General features: G+C 39.5%; 1 protein-coding gene across 3 annotated transcripts in view; it reads left to right on the plus strand.

Moving 5' to 3' along the window:
• Nucleotides 1-26,391, plus strand: part of LOC131446111 (receptor tyrosine-protein kinase erbB-4-like) — a 234,255-nt gene that overhangs the window by 124,797 nt on the left and 83,067 nt on the right. For all 3 annotated transcript variants that reach the window (XM_058617115.1, XM_058617125.1, XM_058617133.1), the window contains one exon: nt 7,039-7,225. In XM_058617115.1, coding sequence (XP_058473098.1) covers nt 7,039-7,225 — 187 coding nt within the window. The remainder of the gene's footprint in view (nt 1-7,038; nt 7,226-26,391) is intronic.

Here is a 26,391-nt window from a genome sequence, read left to right on the forward strand (position 1 = left end):
CTTTGTACACAAAAGATAATCTACAGATATAATGATTCCAGTGCTGGTCATCATTACTGACTTTTTATTTTCAATGGTATTTATTAGAAATGATCCCAGAATTTGGGTACAGAACTGGATATGGCATTAGATGCTGTGCTGTTAATGTTTACTGAATAGTTGCAGATGTGCCACAGATAGATTACAGGAAATAATAGGCAATAAAGTATATATTAAACTACTTATTATATATTAGCATGTCTCTCGCTCCATGCTCTGTATTAATGGTTGTCATAGCACGAGGTGACCACCTATTCTATTCATTTCAGTCACAAGTCAAAGGTTAAAGTCAGTCTTAATGATGGGGGGCGTCTGAGCTCAATCAGGACTGTCAGGAATGGTGAAATGTGCTATGATGAGACATAGTGAGAGAAACCGTGTGTGTGTCATTTGCCTGTTCACAGTGCCTTGGAAAGGCCATCAATTCAGGATAAACTGAATATATTTAATATAAAAAAAGAAGGAAATACTTGGTCTTCATTCCCATAAAAAAGGACAGTGCTGTGTGTTTGTTTAAAATAAAAGTTTTGTCTCAGTATATCATTTCTTGCGTATACTTCAGAACCATTTTTCAAATATATGAAATACATTTGAGAGGACAGCAAAGTCATTCATTCATTCTGAAGTTTCAAGGGAAGGATCTGATTAAGGACAATAAACGCAGACTAGTGTCGCTTTGCCAACCTCATGCATCAGTGTCAGTGACTGATGGTTCTCAGATACGGGAAAACAAAGCGGAGGTTGTGTCTCAAATGAGAGTAGATGCAGTGAACATTAACAGTATGTATTCAGTGTATGTAACAGTATATACAGCATTTTCAGAAAAGGCACAACATTTTAGACAATTGTGGCTGACCTCATTTGTACACTGAATCATTCTGACATTAATCGAGTACTTCCGTGGATCAATATCAATTACCCGCACCCTGAACAGGTGATGGTCCAGCCAACCATTTTCTCAGTCCTAAATAACAACTAACCTAAAAAAAATAAAAAATATTCCGTTATTTTTCATCCTGTCAGGTGTGTCTGACATGGAAAAATAAATAATTGATCTTTTAAGGAAAACAATGGTTAGAACAAGGAATAGAGAAAAATACTGAGTTGGTCAATCAATGGGATTTGTGTTGTGTCGATTTTGAGGGCCATGGACAAGGGGAATGCCTCAGGGTTCAACATTAAGACCACTTCTCTTCTCAATCTATGTAAAACTTTATGCTGATGACTCTGTAATATTTACGTCAAAACCAGATCTGTTATAAATTCAAACTTCTCTTCAATTTGATGTCAACATATTGCAGTATTTTTATGATATATAATGATATAATACATTATTTGTCTTACATAAGTCTTATGCCCTTTGGCACCAAACAAAAATTTAAAGCAAACACTCATCTCCACAAAGTTGAACATATCTTGCTATATGGCTCCACTCACGCATGTCATTTAAAACACACACATTGTGACGTTATTCTTCAAACCACTTCTAAATCTGACCTGGTTCCACTTCGTACAGACTCCGTAGGTTTGCCCTTTTCTCACTCATCACCACACAAAGTACAAAACACTTTGTACGCATGTCTGATGACACATTCATCGGTTTCGAAGTAGATTTAAATGCATTCATTTTAATTGTCCACTTTATTTAAAACAGTATATTGTATAATTTGTGGATAAGTGTGAAATTACTCATTGTTACCTCTGTGTCCCTCAGCATGTGGAGAAATCTATTGGCAGCAGATCCTTTATGTTTAAAGCTCCAACAGATTGCAATCGTTTACCAGCTGATATCCAGTTTATTACATCGCTGGGATTGTTCAAACTTACTCTGTTGTTGTTCCTTGTGACAGACTGCTCTTGTTTTCAATTAAACTGTTATTGATTTTGTTTTGTTTCAATTTACCTACTGGTATTATAGTTTACTATATTTGGAGATTCACTTACATTTGACTGTCTATCTGTTATTGGCCACTATTTTTGGCACATATTCTTGTTTTAGTTTTTTTTGGGGTGTTTGTAATGTTTGTCATATATTATGCTGAGATCCCTTGAATAGAGATGCCGCATCTCAAGGGGTTTATCCTAATAAATACATTGAACATGAAAAATGAAGCTCACAGGCATCAGGAAGGTTATGTTGACTAAAAATAGTCCTCAGTTTGATTGTATGACTTACTTGTGAGAGCAAAAACTCTCATTAAATATTAATTAATACATTTCAAACCATATTTGACTGTAAATTTTGACTACTCTGAGGTCCCTCTCAAGTATCCCTTATGGCTTTCTCTGACAGAAGCCTGTCGGAAACCCAAGTGAAACCAATGGTTTAGGCTGGGTTCAGACACATCATTTGATTTAGGTTTGGTGCTGTCACAATAGCTGGGCCAGCCCAAGTACACATGTGTACACATTCAGTCAGTCACCTTACACAAGCCTGCAAAACAGGGAAATGAAGCAGTAACCATTGTGTGTAAAAATTGCGTGTCAGGGATAGGGTGCAGCGTTCATTAACTGCATCTGGCTTGAATTGGGTGTGGACACAAAAACAGAATGCCTTTCAGATTCAGCTTGGGGATCGGAAAAATGTGACACAAGCTGCGCTCTAATCTAAATTGGATGCAAATGCAGCTGTAGAGGGTGACCTGTACATGCTTTGAGTATTTAAATAACAATTACATCGTAGCTTTAAGAAAGCTTTTAGTCTGAGGCCTTTCTGTTTAGTTTGTCCACCCATGTCTGCTCTCTCAATTGAGCCTTTTCTGTAGTCAATGATTGGTGCACCTCTTGCCATCATGCTATGACAACCAACTGTCACACTGACACTGACACTAAAACGGAGAACATTGCACATTACCTCAACATACATGCACACTTGCTGAGCTGTGTGTTTTCAAAGTCCACCATTCTTGCCTATCTCTTCAGTTAGCCCATGTACGTCTAAGGAGAAGCCAAAGAAAAAAATCACGTGCCAAATAGCTTCTGTATTATACATTTTCATATATATTCATTTTTATGTTACCTTTAATTGTGTTTACATTTTTAATAGAGGGGGGACATTTAATTTAATTTGCTCAAATTTGCCAGGAAAATCCTTGGAGAAATAATGAAACAGAAGACTGCTCTTGGAAGTAGCTGACAGTGACTGACTACAGAGGCAAGGGAAGGACATGGAACACCAACAGAGATGTTTAAAACCCTTTATTCCGCTTGTTCTTTGTAGTGGTTGTAGTAGCAATCCACAAAAAAGGGGGAAAATAAGCCAATCAACACACACACACACACAAACATGTGCACACAGCTGTGTTTCATGAAAGCATGAGATGTGTTATGTGCGAATCAGAGAGGAGTGTTCCTCTTCATCTTCAAACATGATTCATCATAGTAATCCTGTCCAATACTACTGACACTTGAGCGATGCACATGCACATACTCTTGCAACTGACTGCAGGTGTATGAAGTGAGTCATGTTGGGTTGAGCCGCTCTAGAGGGACACGAGGTGTTACCAGGGACCTGCTCATCTGCAGAGCTGTTGTTTGGGTACTTTTGTGACTTATAGGAAATTTAACCCAACCTGTTTGAGTCTTAGTATGAGTAGAACACTCCAAACCTCCATTAGGGACAGTGCCCCTGGTGGATGACACTCAAACAGCACCAGTATGCATATTAAGTCATATTATCACTGACTTAGTGAGAGATATACATACATTATACTGAATGGGGATTTAACACTCATTTTGAAAGGTTTTGTTTCAGAAATGAATGTCTTTCTAAACTGTGACTATTAACAGAAATACTTCCAGTGGCTTGTCCTTTATACTGAGTATGAACTCCAGGGAAAACCAAGCAGGATGGCTTAGTTACACTTGTAAGCACTCCATCCGGATGCTGTGTCTGCTTATGGATGTGGATTTGGGCTGAGGCTAAGTGTTTAGGGAAGAGTTATGGAAATAGAGGATGAAGGCTTGGTGATGCAAGGCAAGCCTTAAGCTTTCCCATTGCACACTTGTGTATCTGACTTCAATGACCGCAGCCCTCCAGAGCACATCACTACACCTCAATATGTATGGAAATGAAAGGCAATCACACTAACGTGTGTTCAGTCTCTTCAAACATGCTAATGGTGTCATTACACTTTCAGCCCGGCACCCCTCCCCCAACACTTCACCTCTCCTCACACCCATTGCTCTCCTTGTCTCTTTCCCTGAACCAGAACAGGTGTGTTTTTAATTATGTATTAAAATATACATAGACTCAGTCCGATCCACTTGACTGGGCTCCTCCTGCAGTGTGTAGCCCTCCTTCTCTGCCTCCCTTTCCAACTCTATCCTTTCTCTTTTCTTCCTCCACTGACTCAAGCCCAAAACCTCCCTCCCTCTCTTCATCTTTTAGGAGTTGGGGGATTGAAGGACTTGATTTTAAAACCACACACGTCTCAGTGACTCAAGTCAAGGGTTTGTTCCGCTCCCACACTTCCGTTCACAAATGCTCCGGTTTAGAGAGGAGAGAGGAGGGAGAAATCCCTGTTAATCTAGTGAATCTGGTGCTCTCCGTCTCTTTTGTTCACTGTTACAGGGACTGTGACGCACTGATCTCCGGTGAGGTATGAGGGGTGTGCGTCTGGGGTTGGAGTGAGTTGGAGGGTTGCTGTAGAGTTTAGTGTAAAAGAGCTTTTAGCCAACTAAGTGAAGTAATTACTAATTATCAAGACCTTTTCACTGCCATTTTAGAAATGGCACAAACAAATCCTGAAGAGGAATCTAAAGTAAGGGCAGAGCAAGTATTACAACTTGAGTTATTTCAGTAAGATAGATAGTATATAGTTGAAGAACTATTTTCACTTGAAGAAATCCAGGACAACAATGGGTCATGTTGTTATATTTAGCGGGTAATTTAGTGCTCTACTTACACAGAAGCTAAATAAAGGAGGTCATGCAAATGACTAAAAAAAAAAAAAAAACTATAACACAGCCAGAATTAAAAATGCAATTATACTAGCACCTGTACCAAACCCTGTATTGCTTCTGTATCACACAGTGATGGACCCTTGTGTGTTTTTTTAATATAACAGTCCAGATTTATTCCTTGAGGGACTTGCATGTGATAGAGTTTGATGTAATTCAGGATTGCCATGCTCTTGGCCTGTATCAGTGCTGCCGCCCGGGTAGGGGCTGGTGGGCTGGAATGCTTGTTTTGTTGATCTATGTTTAATGAAAGTGACCACGCAGAGCAAATTCAGCCATTAGCTCAGCACGTGCATGTAATCGCTACATGTTGTTTCCCTTTTTTTTTTCATGCAGTTCATTATTGGACAAACAATCCGCGGGGAAGAAAAGCGTGTGTACCTGCCATCTTCTCCCTCCCTTGTTTTATTTCCCTCTGCAAAGCTGCACTTGGGAAAGTATCGATTTGGTGGCTTGAAAATAACAAACCAGCAATCTTGTGAGTCGGGTAATAAACAGGCTCAGAAGAAAAAGTGTGTGCCCTGAAATAATTATCGGCTATTGTGTATGCTCAGAGCAGTCAGCCAGAGCTGATTGCACTTATTGTTGTATGCCATTCTTAGCATCTGGATTGTACATTTGGAGGAAAGATTATGGCACAGTGCCCAGGACAATGTCACTGGTCTACACAGACTTGGAGCTGTACCCATGTTGAAAAGACCTTCACGCTCCCAGCTGAGTGAATGTGACTCATCTGCAGCTCTTGGCTGTGGAAATAAAGTCAAAATGGGAAAATCCTGACTGTCTAATTCTGTGTTCACTCAGATGGCTCAACAAAGTGGTACATGCCCGGACATCAGAGAAGCTCAACATGCTGTGGGACACTTATGCATGTAGATGTATTTGTGATTTACAACAAATAACGTGCTCACAGCAATCACCGACTGCACAGAACTCCAAAAAGTATCCTTAGTGATTATCTGAGAGACTCGAGTCTTAAAAACTGATAAACATGCAGAGGCACAGACTGAATATATAAACCACTCATTCACACAAAGGCACATAGACTCAACAGACACCGACCGACATGTGTGTTTCTAATAATGGTAATCAGCAGGGTAATGATGACGGAACTATGGCTGTGGCTTACATGCGGCTGATGGCCATACTCTCTGACAGCTGTCAACCGCCATGACTACGCTGTTAAGGACTTCCTTCGGACTTATTTCAGCTCAGTACATCAGTGGCAGCCGCACTTCACACACAGACTTGTTGATTATCAGCATCAGCGACCCGTCGTGGAAAAAAGAAAAAAAACATTCTGACCGCCTGTCTGCTAATGACAGCCACCATGATGGTAGATGGGAGACAGAGGACATGGGCTGTCACTTTGACTCATGCAACAGCAGCTCCAACTGGGTGGCTCCTTGCCAAATTCTCGACAGTTGTTACACCCCCTCCTAAATGACATTTAAAGTGTGAAGCAATGGCTGTCCTTGTGGCTCAGTCACCCTAGGCCGAGCCCCTGACATAAGCTCTGAACCTTTTGCCAAGTTTTGCAGCGGGGTCACAAGCCCTGGTGCACATTATCCTTGCTCAGATGCTTTAACTCAACTCACTGGCATGATTTAGTATGTGTAAAGTGACCTTGAAGATAGACGCTGTCAGTGATCTGACATATGCCTTTGACTTTCATTGTTCATTCCTCTCTATTTAGTTAGTTTCTTTCTTCTGTAGTGCATTCTCTTTCCCCCACCCTTTCTATTTCTCTCACGTTTGAAGGAAACTCATTGCGGAAAATGTTGAAACGCAAGAGTAAAAACTATGATTTTCTTTCAACTATGGGCTGTCTACAGGTACACACATTACATAAGGACACATATGACGTGTCTGAAAATGCCTAGAAGCACAAGATCATGAAAGAGTATTAGCCCTTTTCTCTCTCTTTAAAAATGACTTCACTTTTTAAAAACATTTTGAAGGGTTTTATTGAAACCACATGATGGCGCTCAGCCAAAACACACCCTAATACTCCTTTCTCCCTACGATTCTTTGCAGTCCATCCGAGAAGTGACAGGCTATGTGTTGGTGGCCCTCAACCAGTTTGACTACCTGCCTTTAGAGAACTTGAGAATCATACGGGGAACCAAGCTGTACGAGGATCGGTACTCCCTTGCGGTCTTCCTCAACTACAGGCGCGATGGGAACTTTGGCCTGCGCCAACTTGGTTTGAGAAACCTCACAGGTGAGTGGCTCAATTATTACCTGCTTTGTCTTGTGTGTGCTGTGTCACTGAACGTGTTGGAATCATGGTCTCATGATGAGGGCTCGGTGTGTGTATGCATGTATGTGCACTTGCACCGGCACCCTCAATTACAGTTGTATCGGCATTAATTAAAGACCAATCAGTAATTAAAAAGGAGCAGATAATGGTGGAAACCAATTCATATTTCAAAGTCTATCTTTGAATTTTGTTTATAGCACTTTAGTCAACTGTTTTTTTAAACGTGCTTTATTAAAAAAAAATCAGATTGGATTAGACTGGATTTGTGTTTTCTGCACATTTAGTGGGTGACAGCCTGGAGGTGGATTTAAATAATTCTTCACAGACTTATTCACTTCACTCCATTACCTTCTTTCTAATTGCTATCCTTAGTGTTAATGATTACTAAGTCCTACTGCTGAATTCAGCTGTGATTAGATCCCCATGTTGAGGCACCATTGTTAATCAAATGTGTTTTTCTTGCACAGTGTTGTCTACTCTGTTTTCATTGCACAATATAACAGGTGGTTACATTGGTGCTTTCAGGAAACACTGTCACCAAAATACAATTGCAGTAGAAAATGCAGGACGGAGTGTACATTTCACGGTTGAATCAATAAATTGGCCAAATGTGCTGGGAGCTGTTTACTGGCTTCTATCAGCTTTAGAAAAGATGGGGAAATGCAGACTGCATGCTTCTTCTTTTCCCAAATCACAACTGGTGATGTTTGCACAATTAAGCCCCCCCCCCCACCCCATCTCTCAGTCTGTCTTATCTGTTATTTCACTCCTGCTTGTCTGTTATTTCACACAAAAAGTATTCTTGTCTCATTTACAACACGCTCTGCAATTGATCTGAGCCTGTTTCCTCAGAGGAATGAGAAAACAGTGAATGTGATTACTGATAAACAGTGTGCAAAGAGGCAAAACGTATGTGGGTGGCTCTGCCTCTTGATGAACAATGGATCTTGTTCTGCCAGGCTCTCTTCAGGCATCCTGACCCGAAGGTCAGTAAGAAATAAAGTTCCTCACTTATAAGAAGTACAGCTTCTCCACAACATGACTAAGTGGGGCATGCCAGGGCCTAGGCCTGCTTGTGATGTGTGAAACACAGGATCAGGGGTCGTTGTGTAGTCAATGCAATGCTAAATTCAACTTCAGAATTTTTCTGAGCTTAAAAAATGAAAAAAGAAGCAATGCGTGTTTAGATTTAATAACAACGACCAGAGAAGCCTTGAGTAAATAATGGTCAGTTGTGTCGATGGTGAAAACTCTGCCCACCGTTGCAGATAAAACATAATTATGTCCCTCATTATCTTTCACATGTACAGAAGCACAAGAAATAAGATTTCAATGATTTATTAGCTCGCCCCACAAAGTGTCATCCTCATTGATGAGGGCTGTCAGTATAGTGTGTTTTGCATGCTGTGTGTTTCTGTGTGAATGAGCCCCGAGTGCATTAGGGCTGGACTGGGGTCACATTGTTCACTAATGCTTCCACCTAATGATGTTTGGGGGTAATACTGCTCAAAAGCACAAATTGCATGTTTTATATAAACACAATGTCAAATGAATTATAAAGGTCCTGAGGCAAATTGAGAGACATGGTGCCATCACTTTGCACTAGAATTTGTTTTTTACAACTGTCTGTTTTACCAGATTTCAATTTAGCCTTCGACTAGACTTTATTTAGATTTGCAAAGTAGATGTATCACTTTAGGCTCGTGTCTTTGCTACTTCCAAATCCCCTTTCTAAATAATTCAGATGTCTCTCATTCTTCTCTACAACTGTTCCTTCCCGGTGATCCCCTGAGTCGCAGGAAGTAACACATTCGTTTGAGTGTATGCGCGGCTACAGTATGTGCGTGTGTGTTATGTTCCATCTTGTGTTCTTTCTTGCATGTTGCGCCATACGTAGGGAATTGCATTTGTCCAGCTCCACTAGCAGCTCTTTTTTTTTGCCAAGCCTGTCCTTTTCATTGTGGTGCCAAGTTGAAGCCAGTGCAGAGGGATCTGGACTTTGTGTGAAGTTGCTGTTTGATGTGCTATCCATGGCCCCGAGCCATAAAGTTAAGGGGAAGCTATGCACAACAGCCATGGCCTGAATCTGCTCTACTTCATGACTCTTCATATTACTTTGACTGAGTTATACACTTGTGTCTTTTGTTCTCAAAAGGAACAGAATATAGTCTGTTCACTTTCTTATTAATGATAAAAAAAAAGAACAAATGAAAAAAAAACAATATGGTAACACGTTTGTTTTGTTATCATTCATTCATTCATCATCTCCCTATTTATCCTCCACTTGAATGTCACGAGGCTGCTGGTGCCAATCCCAGCTGACATACGGCAAAAGGTGGACAGGACGCCAGTCTATCGCAGGGCCAAAGTATAGAGACGAACAATCACCAGAGTACCCCGACAAAACCCACACGCACACAGGGTGAACATACAAACTCCACATATTGCGTGGTTCTTTCATCTTTGTACTGTGCCACTAACTCTGGGAGCGGAACCCAACCTACAACGTTAACCAGGTCCAAATGAAATGCAGTCTCTCTTATTTTCTGCAGTCTCATATCTGTGTTTTAATGTCAGCTGGTGTCATGTGTTGTTCCATCATCACCACAGGAGGAGAGATGTGTGACAGAAGCTGCTCTTTTCTGTGGCACATCAAGCTGCTTGTGTCCTCCACTTAACATCACCGTTTTCTTCTCCCCAGAGTTCAAATGAATATCCAAATTTCGGTATACGGGTCAAGTTAGGGCACATAGGGACGGTTCTTTGAGAATCTATCGACTTTTGTCCCAGTTTGTTGTCATTCTACAGTGAGCTGCTGTACATCTCAGTGCACATCTGAACTATTTGCTGATTTCAAGGCCAGGACAAGCTCGTCTCATTCATTATAAGGCCTCTGATGCTGCTGTCCTATTAGCCCATTGTTTTCTGCTCAAAGGAGAAGTGTAAAATGATCAATAAAATCCATAAGGAACATATATGTAAGGGACTGAAACTCATTAACTACATAAGGGGTTAATCGAGAGAAGGCAATGATCTCCACAGCTGCATTTCTACTTGGGTCAAAATTGCCTTGGGATGAAATCAATTTGTCGCTAGTATATTGTAGCATTGCACCTATTGATTTTTTTTTCTGGTGTGCTCTCTACAAGGAGTAAGCGGACTCTTGGATTTGAGGGGAGTGGAGAACAGGGCGGAGGAGGTCTCTGGCGGAGTAGGGATAGGACTCCCTACAATGCACCTTTCAATCAAGCTTAGCCAAGTTATCCTCATGAATATGAAATATCAGGCACGGTCACGCTGGGAAAAGTGGAGGAATGGTGTGCTCACAGGGGTGTGTAGAAGTGAAAAATAAATGTAAAAAGCCACCACTTGCTTAAATATGGGAAGTTTAGTTGTTTGTTTGATATTGTGTTCAAGTTTTGTACAGTATCTGTTTCCAAAGTCAGTTTGTTGGTATTCAACTCCCAAAACAAAGAGCTGTTCCCACAAGGTTATCCAGTTTTTATGTGTTTTGGGTCTACATAAACCTTGTGCTGAGTGCACAGAGAAACTTCAAATGGATACCTTTCTTTCTACCCTTTCCCCTGTAGCCAACCAAAAGAAAGGTTAAACACAGCTACTTCCTGACATTTCAAAAGTTCCTTATCTGTATTTTTACGCACGTTGACCCGCAGCGTCTTCCTTCCTGCTTCCATTTTCAGTATTTCCATCAGGGTTCTCATGAACCCTGCACTGCCTCTGTGCATTCACATGGTAATTGCAGGCTGCTTCCCTGGCAAAATAATAACAGCCTCAATAAGAAGCACAACACAGTTGAGCTTTTTGATTTAACACAGTTTACTGCCACCCCCTCCCTTTCCCTCATTTCATCTAGTATCATTTTTTACAGATTTGTTTAGTGTTGTTGATTCATTTTTCTAACCGCCCTACGCCTGCACTGCGTCTGTCCAAAATGAGGCATCCAATCTGAGGCCCCATCTGCTGAATGATCCTCTCTCGTCGCATGCATGTACACACGCCTGTGTTTTACGCCAAGGCGTTATTCACTCCCTCATGGCCCATCTGCTCTCCATTTATCCATCTCTTTTGCTGTCCTTACTCCATCTTTTTATCCGTCTTCCTTTGGCTCTCTGTCTCTCATCGTATCCCGGTCGGCTGTCTTGATTTGTCACATTGATGTCTTCCACACAATACATGCAATACAACGTCATTTGTAGCACCTGAGTCCTACTCCATGGTCTCCAAAACCTTCTTGGTGAAGGTATGTATGTGCTGAACATGTCCTTTTCAGTAGCGTATGACTGCGATGCACAGGGGAGGTGGGGAAACAATGGGATGGAAAGGGGCAAGGTGAAAGGGACGATTCCAGTCAGTAGTTTTCCCCCCAGACAAGGGACTGGTGAGAGTGGGGTGTAAAATTGCTGCCTCTCTGATCCCTGAGACTTTCATTCACTGTCTAACTTCAAGGAGAAGAAAGAGCAACTCTGCCACAGGAGGCAGGCTAGACTGGTTGAGTGCACATCACCGGGACTCGGTCAAGCCTTTTGCCTGACAGCCCACAGACCTCAGGTCTCCTTCATTTGTGTGCCTAATTGATTACTTCCCATCCAATTACTCCCGTGTCACACTCAATATTTCACCACTTCGAGAAGGGAGCAAGTGGGACTTTGTTTTTGAAGGATGACATTCATATTGTCACATTTGTGAGCCTCTAATGTGGACCGCGACAAGGCACATGTTAAATTGAAGTCCGGAATGGGCCAGCAGTGAGGGCTGCCATTAATTGATTGCTCTTTAATTCTACCTTGTGACAGAGATAGAGGGACTGTCAGAGCAAGTGGTTCGGTATTTATTCTATAGGACAACTGGTGCTCAACTAAATTGGCTACCAAAGCATGGTAGTCGTCTTTTACTTTTGATCTGTACCTCCACCAATGATGTTCTTAGTTTTCCACATCACAAACATAACCCTATCCTCCACAATGTCTTACTTTTTTGATTTAACACTCTTTTTTTTTTTTTATTTCTTATATTTTTTTCCATAGACCCATTAACATCTGTTGCTCACGTTGGATATTGCTTGTTTTGGCTTTTGTTATTTGTTGTGTTTACCAATCTTTAATAACGTTTGAGATTTAATAAGCAGAAGACAATTTGGCTTTATGAAATATTAATGGGCTCAACAGTACAACCTACCACAAGAAAGGAGAGAATAATATACAATAGATGTTTGCCAATTGTATGCATGTGTGTAAAATAATAATAATAATACTAATAATAATAATAATAATAATAATAATAATAATAATAATAATAAAATAAACACTACTGGACACTATGCAACGCTTCCAATTACCACATGTTTTTCCCTGTATTTGAGATGGATATGAATTGTATTTTGACCTTTTGTTTTGGGAATTATTTTGGGAAAGATATCATTTGAACATGTGCTTAGTACCTGATTTAAATGTAGAAATGTCAAGCATCTGTTTGATGCTGCTCTTCTAAGAGGCAATGTAGCAGTCTGATCTTTCAGATTGTTAAACATTAATCATCTGTGTGCATCTTTAAGTCAGAATTAAAGAGATTTTTATTTGTTTTGCATGCAAGAATGCTAGCGTATGAATAGAATTCACTTGTGTTGAATTAAATAATTCATACTGGCTAAGCCCAAAAACTCCTAATTAGCCTTGCATGATTACAAATATTGTCAAGGCCAAACCTCACCTGTGTTTCACTCCTGCTCCAGAAAAATCTCCCAGCTTGCCTAAACATGACTACTTGCCCTTTACTACCAATTTGCCTTCCAAACGGAACCTTTACGGCCTTCTTGACGTGGGAGTCAATTTTTTTTTTTTTTCAGCTCATTAAAAGTTAAAGTAGGTGTGGAAGGAATTTTAATGCCAATTAATAATCAAAACACATTCTCTCCCTCTTCAGTACTTCCATCCCCCCCAGGCTATGGTTTATATCACGATAAGATCTGCAATGATCTAACAGTGGCTCAGACCTCAGCAGGGAGATGTTCACATAGAGTTGAAACCTCTTCTGTTGTTCCGTCAGGAGACAGGGGACCGGATAAGAGTGACTTGAGTGTGACTGTGTCTGCTTGAGCATGTGTGCTGGGGATTAAGTTGCTCTCTGGTTGTTTAAATTCACATATGTTTCTAAGGACTGAGCAAAACACTTGCATTAAGTGTTAAAAATAACTTTTATGCTCACATGTAATAATTTAGCATATTTCCTGCTCCCTTTGTTTTGAATTTTAATATGCTGCTGCGTCAGTGCAGCAGCTCCACAGTGCCATCCCAGAGACTTTGGCTCTCCTCAGTACATCTAGATATTTTCACTGTTATTTGTTATTTAACTGATACTGAGCAGAACCATTGATTAATGATACTACAACTACCTGTTCTCTCAGTTCAGCCAACATCCATCCACTCTCACATCTACAGACAATTTATGGTCACAAACCCAGGTTTTCTTGCTGCAAAGGCGAAAGTGCAAACCGCTACACCAACCATGTGGCCCTGATACAACAACCTAAGGATAACTGATTCACAGTTTCACTGCTGTATGCATTATCTGTCAAATTATTATTATTTTCTTTTTTTTCTTTTTGTTTTTGAACATTTAGGCCAACATGAAACAGTGTGTCCCGAGGTGGATGTTATGCCTCTTACTGTGGAATTCTCAGTGGAGTGTACTTCAAGAGACAATAACATCAGAGAACAGTAATTATGGCGAAATAATACATACAAGATGTTAAGGGCGGTTAATTAGATAATTCATCTGTTGAACACTGTGTCATTGCTGGTTTCCCAAACGACGCAGTTGTCACTTGTGCTCATCCAACCAAGAAAAACCTGGTCTAAAGTCAATGGCACAGTATTTTCATGCTTATTTAAATGGCGCATTAGATACGCCTACATAGGTGTGTTCACTATGCGCTAGTGTGGAAAGGGGGTTGCTGGCTGCCGTGGCCTGTTTGCGTTAAGCTCAGAGACAAACACGCACATCCTTCAGAGCTCAATGGCAAGGTTACAGGACTCGTATCTGCTGCTGTATTCCTGCCTCTTCCTCTGCTCCATGAGTAAAAGTTTATACTGCTGATTCAGCTGAGAATCAAAATAACGCGTCCCACGCAGCCGTGTGTTGTCTGTAAAACTATAGATGATGTGACATCATGTGAGTCTGTGCGCTCCTGTCTCGTCACATTAACTTCTGGCGCTTCGTTCTTAACTTCAAACCCTGACTTTGACCTGACTTTCTTTCAAGTCCCTTAAACTCTTACTTTTTCAGCTCTGATTTTTATTTGCATTTATTCTGCTCATGCATCCTCACCTCGTGCACAGGCAGATGCGTCTCCTCAGCAGAGAATCGTTCACTCCTGCCTTCACCATTCAAATAGCAATGTCCCTGATTCAGGCACATCTGGATTTTAAAGGGAATGACATGTGAAACTGTGATAGGAAGAATACATGGCAATTATTTGAATGTGTGTTACTTTTCATAATCTTTTTTTGTTTCTTTTTATAAAAGACTATAGATTTAATTAAGAACAGCTGTTCACTTGGAATAGCAATATTGTAACTTATATTTTATATTTATCCATTATTGTTGGACTTACATTTGAATCAAAAAAAACACTCACTTTGATTGCCATTGCTCATTTTCTGTCGCTGCCTGGCTGTCATTGCAGCGTTACCATGGCAGGGCATGCCTCTGCACCCATGACATGCAGTTCTCGCTTTGATTTCGAAGGCCAGACTGTGTTTCAGACAGGTCTTTGATGTCGGTGCTGCTCAGTGCTCATCTCAGAGGAGGAGCAAAGTGAGTGGGAAAGCAAATAAAATAGGAACTGACTGACAGCTTGGTGGGCCTCAAAAACCACTGAGGGAAATGTCACTTTCTATTAACTTAGTGATGAGGCCTAAATGGACACCTGTGGACTTTAAGTGCTAAAACAGTTTCAGTGCTGACACATAAGGTGTTTCATGTTAATATAAACAATACTGGAAACCACGCAGGCAGAACGGTGTCCCTTTTTTTCTGTTTGGTGTTGTTGTTTTACTTATGTGCATGTGTTTTGCATGTTATCAATTTGATATGATATGTAAATGTGTGTCTGTGGTTACCTTACAGGAACTCTAAGCTCCACAAAAGTGTTTCAGCTGTAGGTCTTTCACTTATTCACGAGAGATACAGTCCACTATAAAGTGTGAAATTTCAAATTTGAACGGCAAATTGAAATTGTTGGCTTTAGTTCGTGCTTTCCGTGAGATTAACAGAAGCCGTGCTCCTAAAACGAATTTAATAACACTGCCTTAGCACTGACACACACATAGCCACACGTATTACCCTCCAACCCTACCACCCCTCCCCCTTTCTCCCATGGCAGCTTAATAATTAATATGCTTATTTTTTGCCTCTTAGGCCAAAGCCTTGGGTAAGTGGAGCAGCTATTGATGGAGGCAGTGGTGGGTAATGGGACATGAAAAAGGGCTTTTCTGTTCATCTCAGGTCTCCACAGAGATACAGTGGGTGTTACTATATGCAACACTGGGCATGACTTCACCAAATATAAGTTGGTTTTTTTTAAAAAAAGAAGCATTTCCTGACTTCTCTGCTGCAACTTGATAATACATTTATTTGTTGTGGGGGCATCCATGTGTGGTATTTCTCTGGAGCTCAGTGTCAGTTATCACCACATTTGGTTCTCCACTACCAGGTGAAACCACCATGATACTATCATATATATATATATATATATATATATATATATATATATATATATATATATATACATATATATATATATATATATATATACATACATACATACATATTTTTATTTTTTTTATTATTATTTTTTATTATAGTCCGTTATTGCAACAACCAGGCCAGAGGGTGCATTTTATTGCCCATATAGAGAGGTTGGTTTGGTCATAGCTGTGGTCTGAAAGCATTTGCTCCTCCTTGTGTTTTCACTCAATGAAATGATGCCTGTCATCGTACACAGGATGCACTCTTACCTTGAGGACAGTGGAAAAAACTAAAAAGAAACAGCAGGACTAATCCTTAATTCACATGTTGACTAGAATTGATAGTCAAGAATAGTCAGATAGTCAGAATGAAAAAGTATATCTGCATCACTGTTTTTCTGTCATAATGTGGAAAACAGTACAAAAAAAAGGACAACAGATTTTATTATTCATGTAATTTATGTTATCCATTCTGTTGCAATTACAAGCAAACAAGAGGCAAAACCATACATTTCCCAAGTTACAACATCATGTTCAGTGCAGTCTTGAAGCCACTGTGTTGATCTTGACTCTGCTGAATGCAGAAATTTGAAACATATTGATAAATTGCCAAGACCAAAGGTCACTACTGGAGTTTTGGAAATAGCTGTAGACATGAGAAGTTGTGTAAGTAAGGCAATAGAGAACATGAGAAAGAACTTTCTCACCTCTGTACGCCTTGCTAGTTTTGGAAGGTTACAGAAATTGCCAGACACAGCTTCCTGGGTTCTGCTGCAGGGAACGTGTGTGTGAGGCAGTGTTTCTTCTAAAGTTCTTCGACTGCCTCATAAGTAGTTCTGATGGTGTACTCTTGTGCTACAACCCTTACTGGCAAAGGGGAAACAGCTTTGGCCTGTTAGAATGCTTTTTTCTCAGCCTTTATTTGTATTTGGATGGAGTAGTTCCATATACTTGGAACAGCTTTACTGCACACTTTGTGCATCTCTTTGTGCATCTCCTGGGTGTTGCATCAACACACACCCTCCAATGTTTCTGTAACAAATAATTCAAATATATTGCGTCTCATAAACAACTTCAGCAGCTTCAGCAGTCTTCTGAGAAGTCACTTGACAAAGGGTGACCAGGGGAACTGGTCCAAAGTTGCAGCAGCTCACATCCATTGCTGTTGAGGTGGGGCTTCATGTGTTAGATGAAAGCAGGCCTAGAGTCTGTCAAAGCTCTTCTGTGGTATCATGGGTTTCACTTGAACTCTGCTACCCAGTCTTCTGGATGGACTTTCTCACCTCAAGAAAAGGTGGAGTTGAGTGCTGTGTCATGGTCTGTACTCCAGACCTCAATGATGTGTTGTTGCCTTAGCAAACCATGCACTGACTTGAGGCCTGATTCCTCTGAACTAAAACCAACATAAACTTGGTATGCTTTTGGTGAGATACGTTCTCTCCTTTCAGTCTCTCCACATTTCCTTTTTGTTTCTCTCTGCCTTGCTCAGACCCTGTTCTGTTTTGCACATTTCAGAGTGTGTGGCTCATTTTAATTCCGATGGCAGACTGATCACACGTCAGGCTTGATAAGCTAAGTGGCCCTCAGCACCAGCAATTGTCGGTGCTTTTACTCTTTTTTTTTTTTTATCACCCACTTGTTTGTCTCCTTGATAATCTTTTCTGTCTCACTTTTATTCTGTTTTCTATTTATCTTTGTTTTTCTTTCTTTTGCTTAGATTTCTTATCTCAAGGTATTAGAATATGGTTTTCTCCCGCTCCACGCTATCCATAAAGCTCAGATTACTAAGGTTTTATCACAGTTTTAAGTTGGAAATAAGCAAGTATGCCCCCTCGAAAATCATTGTGTCATGATTTTCCTGTCTTGTCTTTAAGCAGATGCTTTGCCTCGCTCGAGTATAATTCCATAATCCCTAAATCTCGGCTGTTTTTCATAAAGACTTGTAGGAAACAATTGTGTGAGGGATGGGCCAAATTTAATCTGCAGCCTGTGAATGCAATTACCCTGGCAGAGGAGAGGCATATGTTTGGGGGATGGGGCTGTGGCCAATGCCCTCATGTCTTCTACCATAGCTCAGCAACATCTCTCCTTCAGAATGACACAAAGGATAAAATAAAAAACTTATTTTATTTATTTATTATATATTACAAATATTTATGAATTATTTAAATTCAATTTTAGACATTGGACAATAACATGAAAAGGTTGTCTAACAGTAGCTTCAATGTGACAAGTCAAAAATTCTCATAATGCAGCTTGTTCAGTTTGACAAATGTATATTCCAGACCATAATTTGTCATACTGCATGTGTACAGTCTAGTTTCTGGTTTTGGTTTCTCTCTTGTGTCCATTTAAAAACACAATATTTTTTCTCCTCTCCTTTTCTGTGTTAATGTTTTACTCACAGCCTTATTTCTCTCAAAAGGGTTTACTCTCGACTGCTGTTTTTCTGTGTGCGATGCAGTGTGTGATGCTGTGTGCTTCTGCGGCCCCACAGCCATGAATGTCAGTAACCATGCTATAGCTCACTGAATGTGTACGTTTCCATGTATAAGTTTCCATCCGTATGCAGATGCAATCAACGGTAAATGTTGACTTAGCTCCAGTGCACCTTGGTATAAATTCTCTGAACTCTACCGAAGGGAAAACCCTGTTTCTTTCAAATGGTATTCCTTTATTTGCTGTTTTGATGGTGGTTGTGGAGAGTGCAGTTTAACACACTGTAGAAAAGCCAACTGGTGTTCAAGTGAGGTTGAGATGACTGCTATGATTATAGCATATAGTTTACATTATTATCAACATTTTCTCCCAACCCTTTAAGGACCCACTGTGCCTTATGAATATGGGCACCATCATCCTTCGTAGCATAAAGGTTACCGCTGGTCACTTGAATGAATTGCTGTGACCTTCCCTTTTAAATTGACAAGTGGCCCCAAACTATCTCAGAACAATTCCCCTTACAGCACAAATCCATGGGATCCATATGCTGAAGGAGCCAAACATTAAGGCCTATGCATTTATGTTACTGTAGGCCACACATGCACTTGCATACTTGTCAAGAACATGATGAAAGATGACTCTTCAGACCATATCACCCTTTTCCACATATGTGTAGATAATTGGTTTTTGCATCAACCTCTCAAATGTGCAATACTGTAAAATTCTCTTCTCTTTGTAAGCATCTGCGGATTGCTCTTACTGACGTGGTCTGATGATACAGCATTGACTTTATGAGTCACCTGAGGAAAAATGCTCTCATGTTGTTCCTTACCTTATTTATTATTCCTCCTGAAAAACTTGCCTATTGAGTATCTTCCCAACCTTTCCTTTACCTTTATTTGTCCTGCCACCTTACCACAAATAATCATCAGGGCCTGCTCAGCATTTTCAAAAGTTTCACAAAGTATGATTGCTCAATGCTTAATTATACCATGTGTAGCGGGTCCCGGCTCGTTCCCCGCTGACAGATATATAGACAATCCCTCTGAAAGTTAAACACAAATCAGCGACGCAGAGTGCATGTTGCTCGTTCTCCATTCAGCTGGATTATATTTATTTACATACTGACATTTTAACATTTTAATTACAATCCTGAATTATTTCTGTTATTTCTGCATTTAAACACTGGTCATAACCACATTGTTAATCACATACTCACATGTGTCTGTTTCATGTACTTTCACACAATCAAGAAAACAAATATGTTTCAAAACAATCATTCATCTTTCTTCTATCATGCATTCAATTCTCTATTAAACACCGCTATTTCTATCTCTTTCATCAAGAGTATTTATATTGTATTTGTACATTTTATTTCAAGTCTGTACTTGATTAAACAGAATTCTTCTTTCTTGCAATTAAACATTAACATGACATGAAACAAAATCAAAATGGCTGACAATACTCGCTGCTATACTACCTGAACTTAAACTAGGAATGTGCATCCTTACCGAAGGCTAATCTGCACATTACCTTTACCTTTCACAGATCCGAACATATTACACACAACTCATTTTCATATATACAAAAATAATGCACAAATGCCCAGGAGCCAACAGCAACAAACACAAGTAAAGTGGCTACGGCGGCGGACGCCATTTTCCCAATCGCGCCGGTCACGTACCACAACATTTACATATTTAAAACTTAAAACACTTGTCACACAAATTATACCTCACCGGGGATTCCTAAGAACTTGTCAAACATCTTAAGTCACATATAACTGACCTGAAAGTTAAACACAAATCAGCGACGCAGAGTGCATGTTGCTCGTTCTCCATTCAGCTGGATTATGAGCTCCATCTCCGCGACGCACTATTAAACTTCCAGTCACTCTACTGGTCAGTGCTGCCACCTACTGTCTGTTCGGTGCAACAGCATGTTACTATGTTTCTATTCAACATGTGGGCTAATACAAAAACAACACAATAAATCAAATAGTGACTTTCACATTAACTAAATAAATGATATCTCAACAAAACCATCATAGTTTATTTTGTGAGTATCACACATGCTTGGAAAAAATAAACGTGTAACAATAGCAGTTTGTTTTTCCTTTTGTAACAACCTTTAGTTACACACAGTGTAATTCCAAATTGTTTGAGTTTAACAATGTTGAGCTATACAGTTTGAATGAGTTGTATTTTGATGTAGTACCTTATTTTTACCAGCAGGGTGCGCATTAGTTACACACAAGCGCTAGTCACGGTCGCACTTCCTTTGTTTTTTTTTCCCGGGCTTGTCAGTTTTTTTCGTGCAGCGACACTGATGAGAACAGTCATGCTATAGCCATGAGCAAGTTAATGGTGATAATTAGATAAAGACTGGATAAAACATTATTTTGTTTTTTTTAACATTATTTTTGTTATTAGTTCTGGAAGGTATCCGCACCTAGGAGAAGGTGTTTTGGGTTGCCGGACATCGTCATTTTATCGTGTTTTGTCGAGGGAAAACTCCGGTAAGTAGTAATCATTAGCGCTTAGCATAGCATGCTAACGGCAGCCGACCTCGGCTAATTACTCATTTATTTCATTAATATATCAATCTTATGTGCTGTTACACTTCTGAGAGAATGTTTAAAACCAACTGGGGGTATATATGAATGTGTTGAATTTGAGAATGTGCTTATTTTTTTGTATTTCTTTGTGGATAATTATCTCTGCTAAGCGAACTAGTGCTATGTGTTAGCAATTAACCTATTGCTATACAATGTGTTCTGATATATATATCACCTGTGCTATTGCTATATGCTAGCTAATGTTACAAAGTTAAACGAGTTGGTCTTGTGAGCTAAAACAATGCAATTTTGTGCATTTGGGTTACTTGGAGACATTAATTCAATTAATCATTCTCGAACATGATTGATATGTGAATTAATTCATGATTTGTGTGCACCATGCAGTGTTAAAGTTAAGAACATTTAAGAATATTTCATATACAGTGGTCCCCCTTTATCGCGGGGGTTACGTAACCACTACAGGAGATATCAGCATGAAGTAGTCAGCTTTATTTGTTACAATTATTATATATGTTTTAAGGCTGTAAAACCCCTCACCACACACTTTATACACTCTTCTCACACAGACATTACCATTTTCTCACATTTCTCACTCGTTTAAACACTCTCAAAGTTCAAACCATCATAGATTTTAAAACATAAAAGTATTATAGAATGAAACCAAAAAAAAAAAAAACTTGTTTTCAGGCTCTTATATTTGTTTGAGAAATAAAAATATAAACGTTTTCCTAGCTATTAGAAATAACAAATTTAATTTTGATTTTAATTATCAACCTATGAGAACACATACGAAATTATTAATAGTGACTATAATAGTGCAGGACGCAGAACACAATGCGTGTTAGTACGCTGTAAAAAAATTGTTCTAAAGAAAAAAACAGGGAGGCTGTGAAAGGTGAACTTGTTATAGTGAGGGACCACTGTACACACCATTTTGTGTGTGGGCTGTTTAAAAATTAATTTTATAGCCGTATATGATACATTGTTAATGTGAATGGTTAACGTTCATTGATTTAAGTTAAAAAAGATAAATACTGTACAGTCATTTAGATTAATGTTAAAAAAAGGTAAATGGTAGATCTAAAGGAAAACACCTGCTCTATGCAGGTTTTTTTTTCTGTGTATGAATCGATTCTGATGGCGAGCTAGAGCCCAGACTCGAGGAACGTGGAGCAGAGCACCGTCTTACATTCGTGGAGAGTGACGTCGGAAGCAGCTTCATCAAGCATCTGGAGAAAGCATATTTATTACATCATATAGATAAGAAACAAAATCACACTACCCAGGTAGATGAACAATTACATTAAGAGACTAATACACACACTGATGACTTTACGGATTGACTTTATTTTTGGATTCTATTGGACTTTGTTTATTACTTTTGGCTGTTTTTTTAATTTCATTTGAACAGCATTCCTTGTGTACATTTGTTTATTTTGATGTTGTTGACAACTGAGGTTGTTATTGATAAATTCTAAGTTGTTATGAAAAAAAATATAAATTCAGTCATAGCTGAACTATTTTTGTTAAAGAGTTAAGAGTGGCTTCCTGCCAATAAATATTTTGTTACTTTTCCTAACTGTTGTCCATGTCAATTATATCCTTCATGAGCAAAACTATATCTTCTGATCTAGTCTAAATTGAAAGTACATGACATTCACCACAGCCCGTGCAATAGACATCCGTTACACTTTGTTCAGCTTAAGCGCTATCCTACCTTAACCTAACTAGAGCTAGAGCCAATCCCAGTTAGGGACAAAGGCAAGGTTTAACCGGACAGGTCCCCAGAGAGCCCACATATCCTTGTCAGGACCAGGTTTTATTCTCCTGGTCCTGACAAGTTTAGTGTTTATGCCAGGAAACACCATCTCTGCTGAACCTTTGGTAAAGCAGTTTTATAAAACTGAATGAATGCAGTTGCTCTTTTCGGTTAAATGCTTTAACATGGATAAGTGCAATTACATTTGAGTGGGCACCACATTTTGCTTGGAGACTGTTAACGGAGTTAAAATTGCATAGTCTCCCCGAGGCAGGCACTTCATCCATTGGCCTTGAGGGAACAAAAAATATAGCTGATGAATTTTTATCATGTATGCTGAGATACATTTCACACTATGCAACATTTTATTTTTATTATAAGAAATCAGCTGGTTAGTATTACAACAAAATGTATTTGTTTATATAGTGACACACACAACAATTTCACGAGTACTTTCTCAAATTTCTTTCCAAACTACCTTTAATTCTACTCTTCACATTGCCAGACAGAATAGTTCAGACATTATGTTAATTTCTGCCTCAGAAAAAAATACCTTTTTTGTCGTATTGTGCATCTCTATACCATAAAACTGGAAAAGATCTGTGTTGTCATTATACAAGTGAAATTACTCCATGAAATTACAACGTCAGAGCCGCTGCAAATTCTTACATACATGTTTTGATGGTGGGAGGAAACCCTTGCATACAGGAACCCAGCAGTTGGGATGTGGTATTCAGATTGCGATTGTTTTCAGCCATGGCATTTATTAAAGCCTAATCAATGGGTGAGATACGCAAGTTTCATGAATCACACTTGAAAACGAGAGCTGTTAATACTAACAAACTCCACATCTTCAGCTAAAATGTAAAACACAGACACACACGCACATTAGCATCTACAGGTATTGTGGGGACAGGAGGACTGAAACCTGTCGTCTAATAACAAACTCTGAGCACATTGATTGACACAGCATTATGTTGCAACATGAGTGATAGAAATAGAGAGGGAGTCTAGAAATATTTTCTCCTAAAGCTTATTGTCAGTGTTGTTTTTTATTTGACACATTTTGTGGCTCCAGAGTGAGTTTATGACATTAAATAGATTTTCTTTCTTTCTTTATTTTTTTCTTTCTTTCTTTCTTTCTAGAAATGTATCTTTCTCAAGTGATTTGTAGCAGTTGATCGTGTATGGATTTAGATTTGTGTCAATATTACACAGTTAACCACAGAATCAAAATACACAAATTGCAAATAAAATATCAACCATGGACAGGCCTAAGGAAGCTGCCTGCTTATTGGCTACTGAGTTTTGGAACGACAGCTCAATGGACCAGAAATAGACACGGGCTTGAAATCACTGTCCATCACTGTATTTTGATTTTTGTTTGCTCAATTATTTACAGTGTGGTTTGCTTCTTAAAAGATGTTTGATAACACTGATAAAAATCTAATACCATAATAGGTGAAAATAAAGCAGTGCTGGTATTTTCCACCCATATTTCACCAGTTTTTTTGTTGAAACGAGTGGCCTTCTGGTTTTAATACCACTAATAAAGCAAACTGGTATTTAATTGATACTCAAGGCACAGACAGTGATGGGGGCTCATTACTAATGTGTGGAAGTCTGTGTGTGTGCATGTTGTTCTCTGCATGTCTGCCCATCTATCTGTCGAGTGCAACCCAGCAACTAACTCCAACCTTCCACTGCTGCCAGGGTGTACAGCACGATATCTGCCCCTGCATTTAGCCTCTTTGACCCAGAATGCAGACTCCTCTTCCTGCAGTGTGTCTTCCCTCTGTATCATTGAGCTGATGCCAAACTGAAGCTTTCAGAGTCAATAAGAAGTACAGTGGAGAACCAGGGGGATACAACCCAGAATGAGGAGAGTAGAAACCTCTGTCTTTTTGATTGAATACTTGTCTGTCTATTGTAATTGCCAGACTGAGTGTCCTTCTGAATCTCTTGCTGACTTTCTGTCTTTCTTTCTGCTGTCCAACTGACTGTTTGGCCTTGCTAAATCTCAGTGCTGTATGATGTTTGTCATGTTTATGTGTACCTATCTACAGCTCGCAGACATAATTAACTAAGTTTAGACATTGAGCAAATGTGTTTTCTTGTATGTATTGATGGGAGTAATCCAGCACATGGATCTTTTCCTCTGTATGCAGAAGAATAAACCCTGGTAGGGGTATTCAATAATGCAGTCCTCCAACACTGGAGCAAATCAACCGTTTATTATACTGCTGCTATTGTCCTACATATTTCTTCATTAAATAGTGCACACAACACCAATTCCCTCACAAACTCATTAATATGGCTTTTTTCTAATCATTGGTTTGCTGTTTGCCTCCCAGTCTTAATCAAACTCATCCCCACACTGCAATAAATTAAAAAAAAAAGAAAATCACAACAAGCACTTACCATCAAACAATTGCCCGCATACATTTGTTCTGCCTCCCTGATTTTCATATTGTTTTCCACCAACGGTCATGCAAGCTGATACTGAAGACTGGTATGCTGTTTTGAAACCGTACCCTCATTCAGAGACACTTGGGTTTGCTCTTGGGACAAGGCAGGAGGGGAGGGAGTACTTAGGAAATACGAGCTGCAGCTACGTGAACAAACTAATTAAGACATTTTCTCTACCCACTAAACAATCAACAACAGGATTTAACCATTGAGCTCCCCCTGGCCACCAAGTGCACAAAACAAATGTGCAAGCCATGCATATGCTTGTAATGAAGGCAAAGCTTGCATGAGATTAGCATGTTATTGTGGGTATTATGTAATGTTTCTTTGTAACAAAATGTTCATAGGATCCACTGTGCCTACTCTGGGCTAAGTGTCACCAAGGAGTCAATTAAGCTCTTCTGAACTTGGTCATGTCTTATTGCAAATTAGTGTGTTTGTGCAGCACCAACCCACCATGTATGAGAGCATATTAGAGAATGGAGAAGCAGCCTGGGTAGTGCTGAGGGTCACTTGCTATGACAGTGTCGAACGGTCACACTTCCATCTGTTTATACAATGTGTTGTGGGATTATGAATGCCTCTCAGCCCCAGCTAGAAATAATATCAGCTGGCTTTGACACATTTCGCACAAGAATCAATCTTTGGTGGACAAGTAGCTGCTTATTTAATTTGTGTTTTTTGTTTACATTTGCTTACGGGATAAATCCTTGGAAAACTTTGTATTTGTTCATGGGCAAACATTCCAGAGATCATCAAACAGTGGACAGCATTGCTCTGTCTGTGCACAGTAACTTGGAAAACAAATTAATCTCATATATAAATCTCAAGTATAAAAACATGACATGTGCCATTCCAAAGCACTGTGTCTGTTTAAACTGTACCTGTTGGCTTTTTTTTATCTTAATGTGACAGTTTTATGCAGAAGCAAATGACACAATGCAATGTTAGTGGTTTGAGCGCCATTTTCTCCATGTTAAGAGTCCTTGGGCAAGAACACCAAGTTGTACGTGGAAGTATGAGTGATGTATGTGTGTGTATGTGACAGTTAAGGCAAGCAAAAGTAATATATACATGCATACATTCTATTTCCATCAATTTCAATGTCTTGGAAATG

Source organism: Solea solea, chromosome 2, assembly GCF_958295425.1.
Source record: "Solea solea chromosome 2, fSolSol10.1, whole genome shotgun sequence".
In the NCBI taxonomy this organism is placed as follows: domain Eukaryota; kingdom Metazoa; phylum Chordata; class Actinopteri; order Pleuronectiformes; family Soleidae; genus Solea; species Solea solea.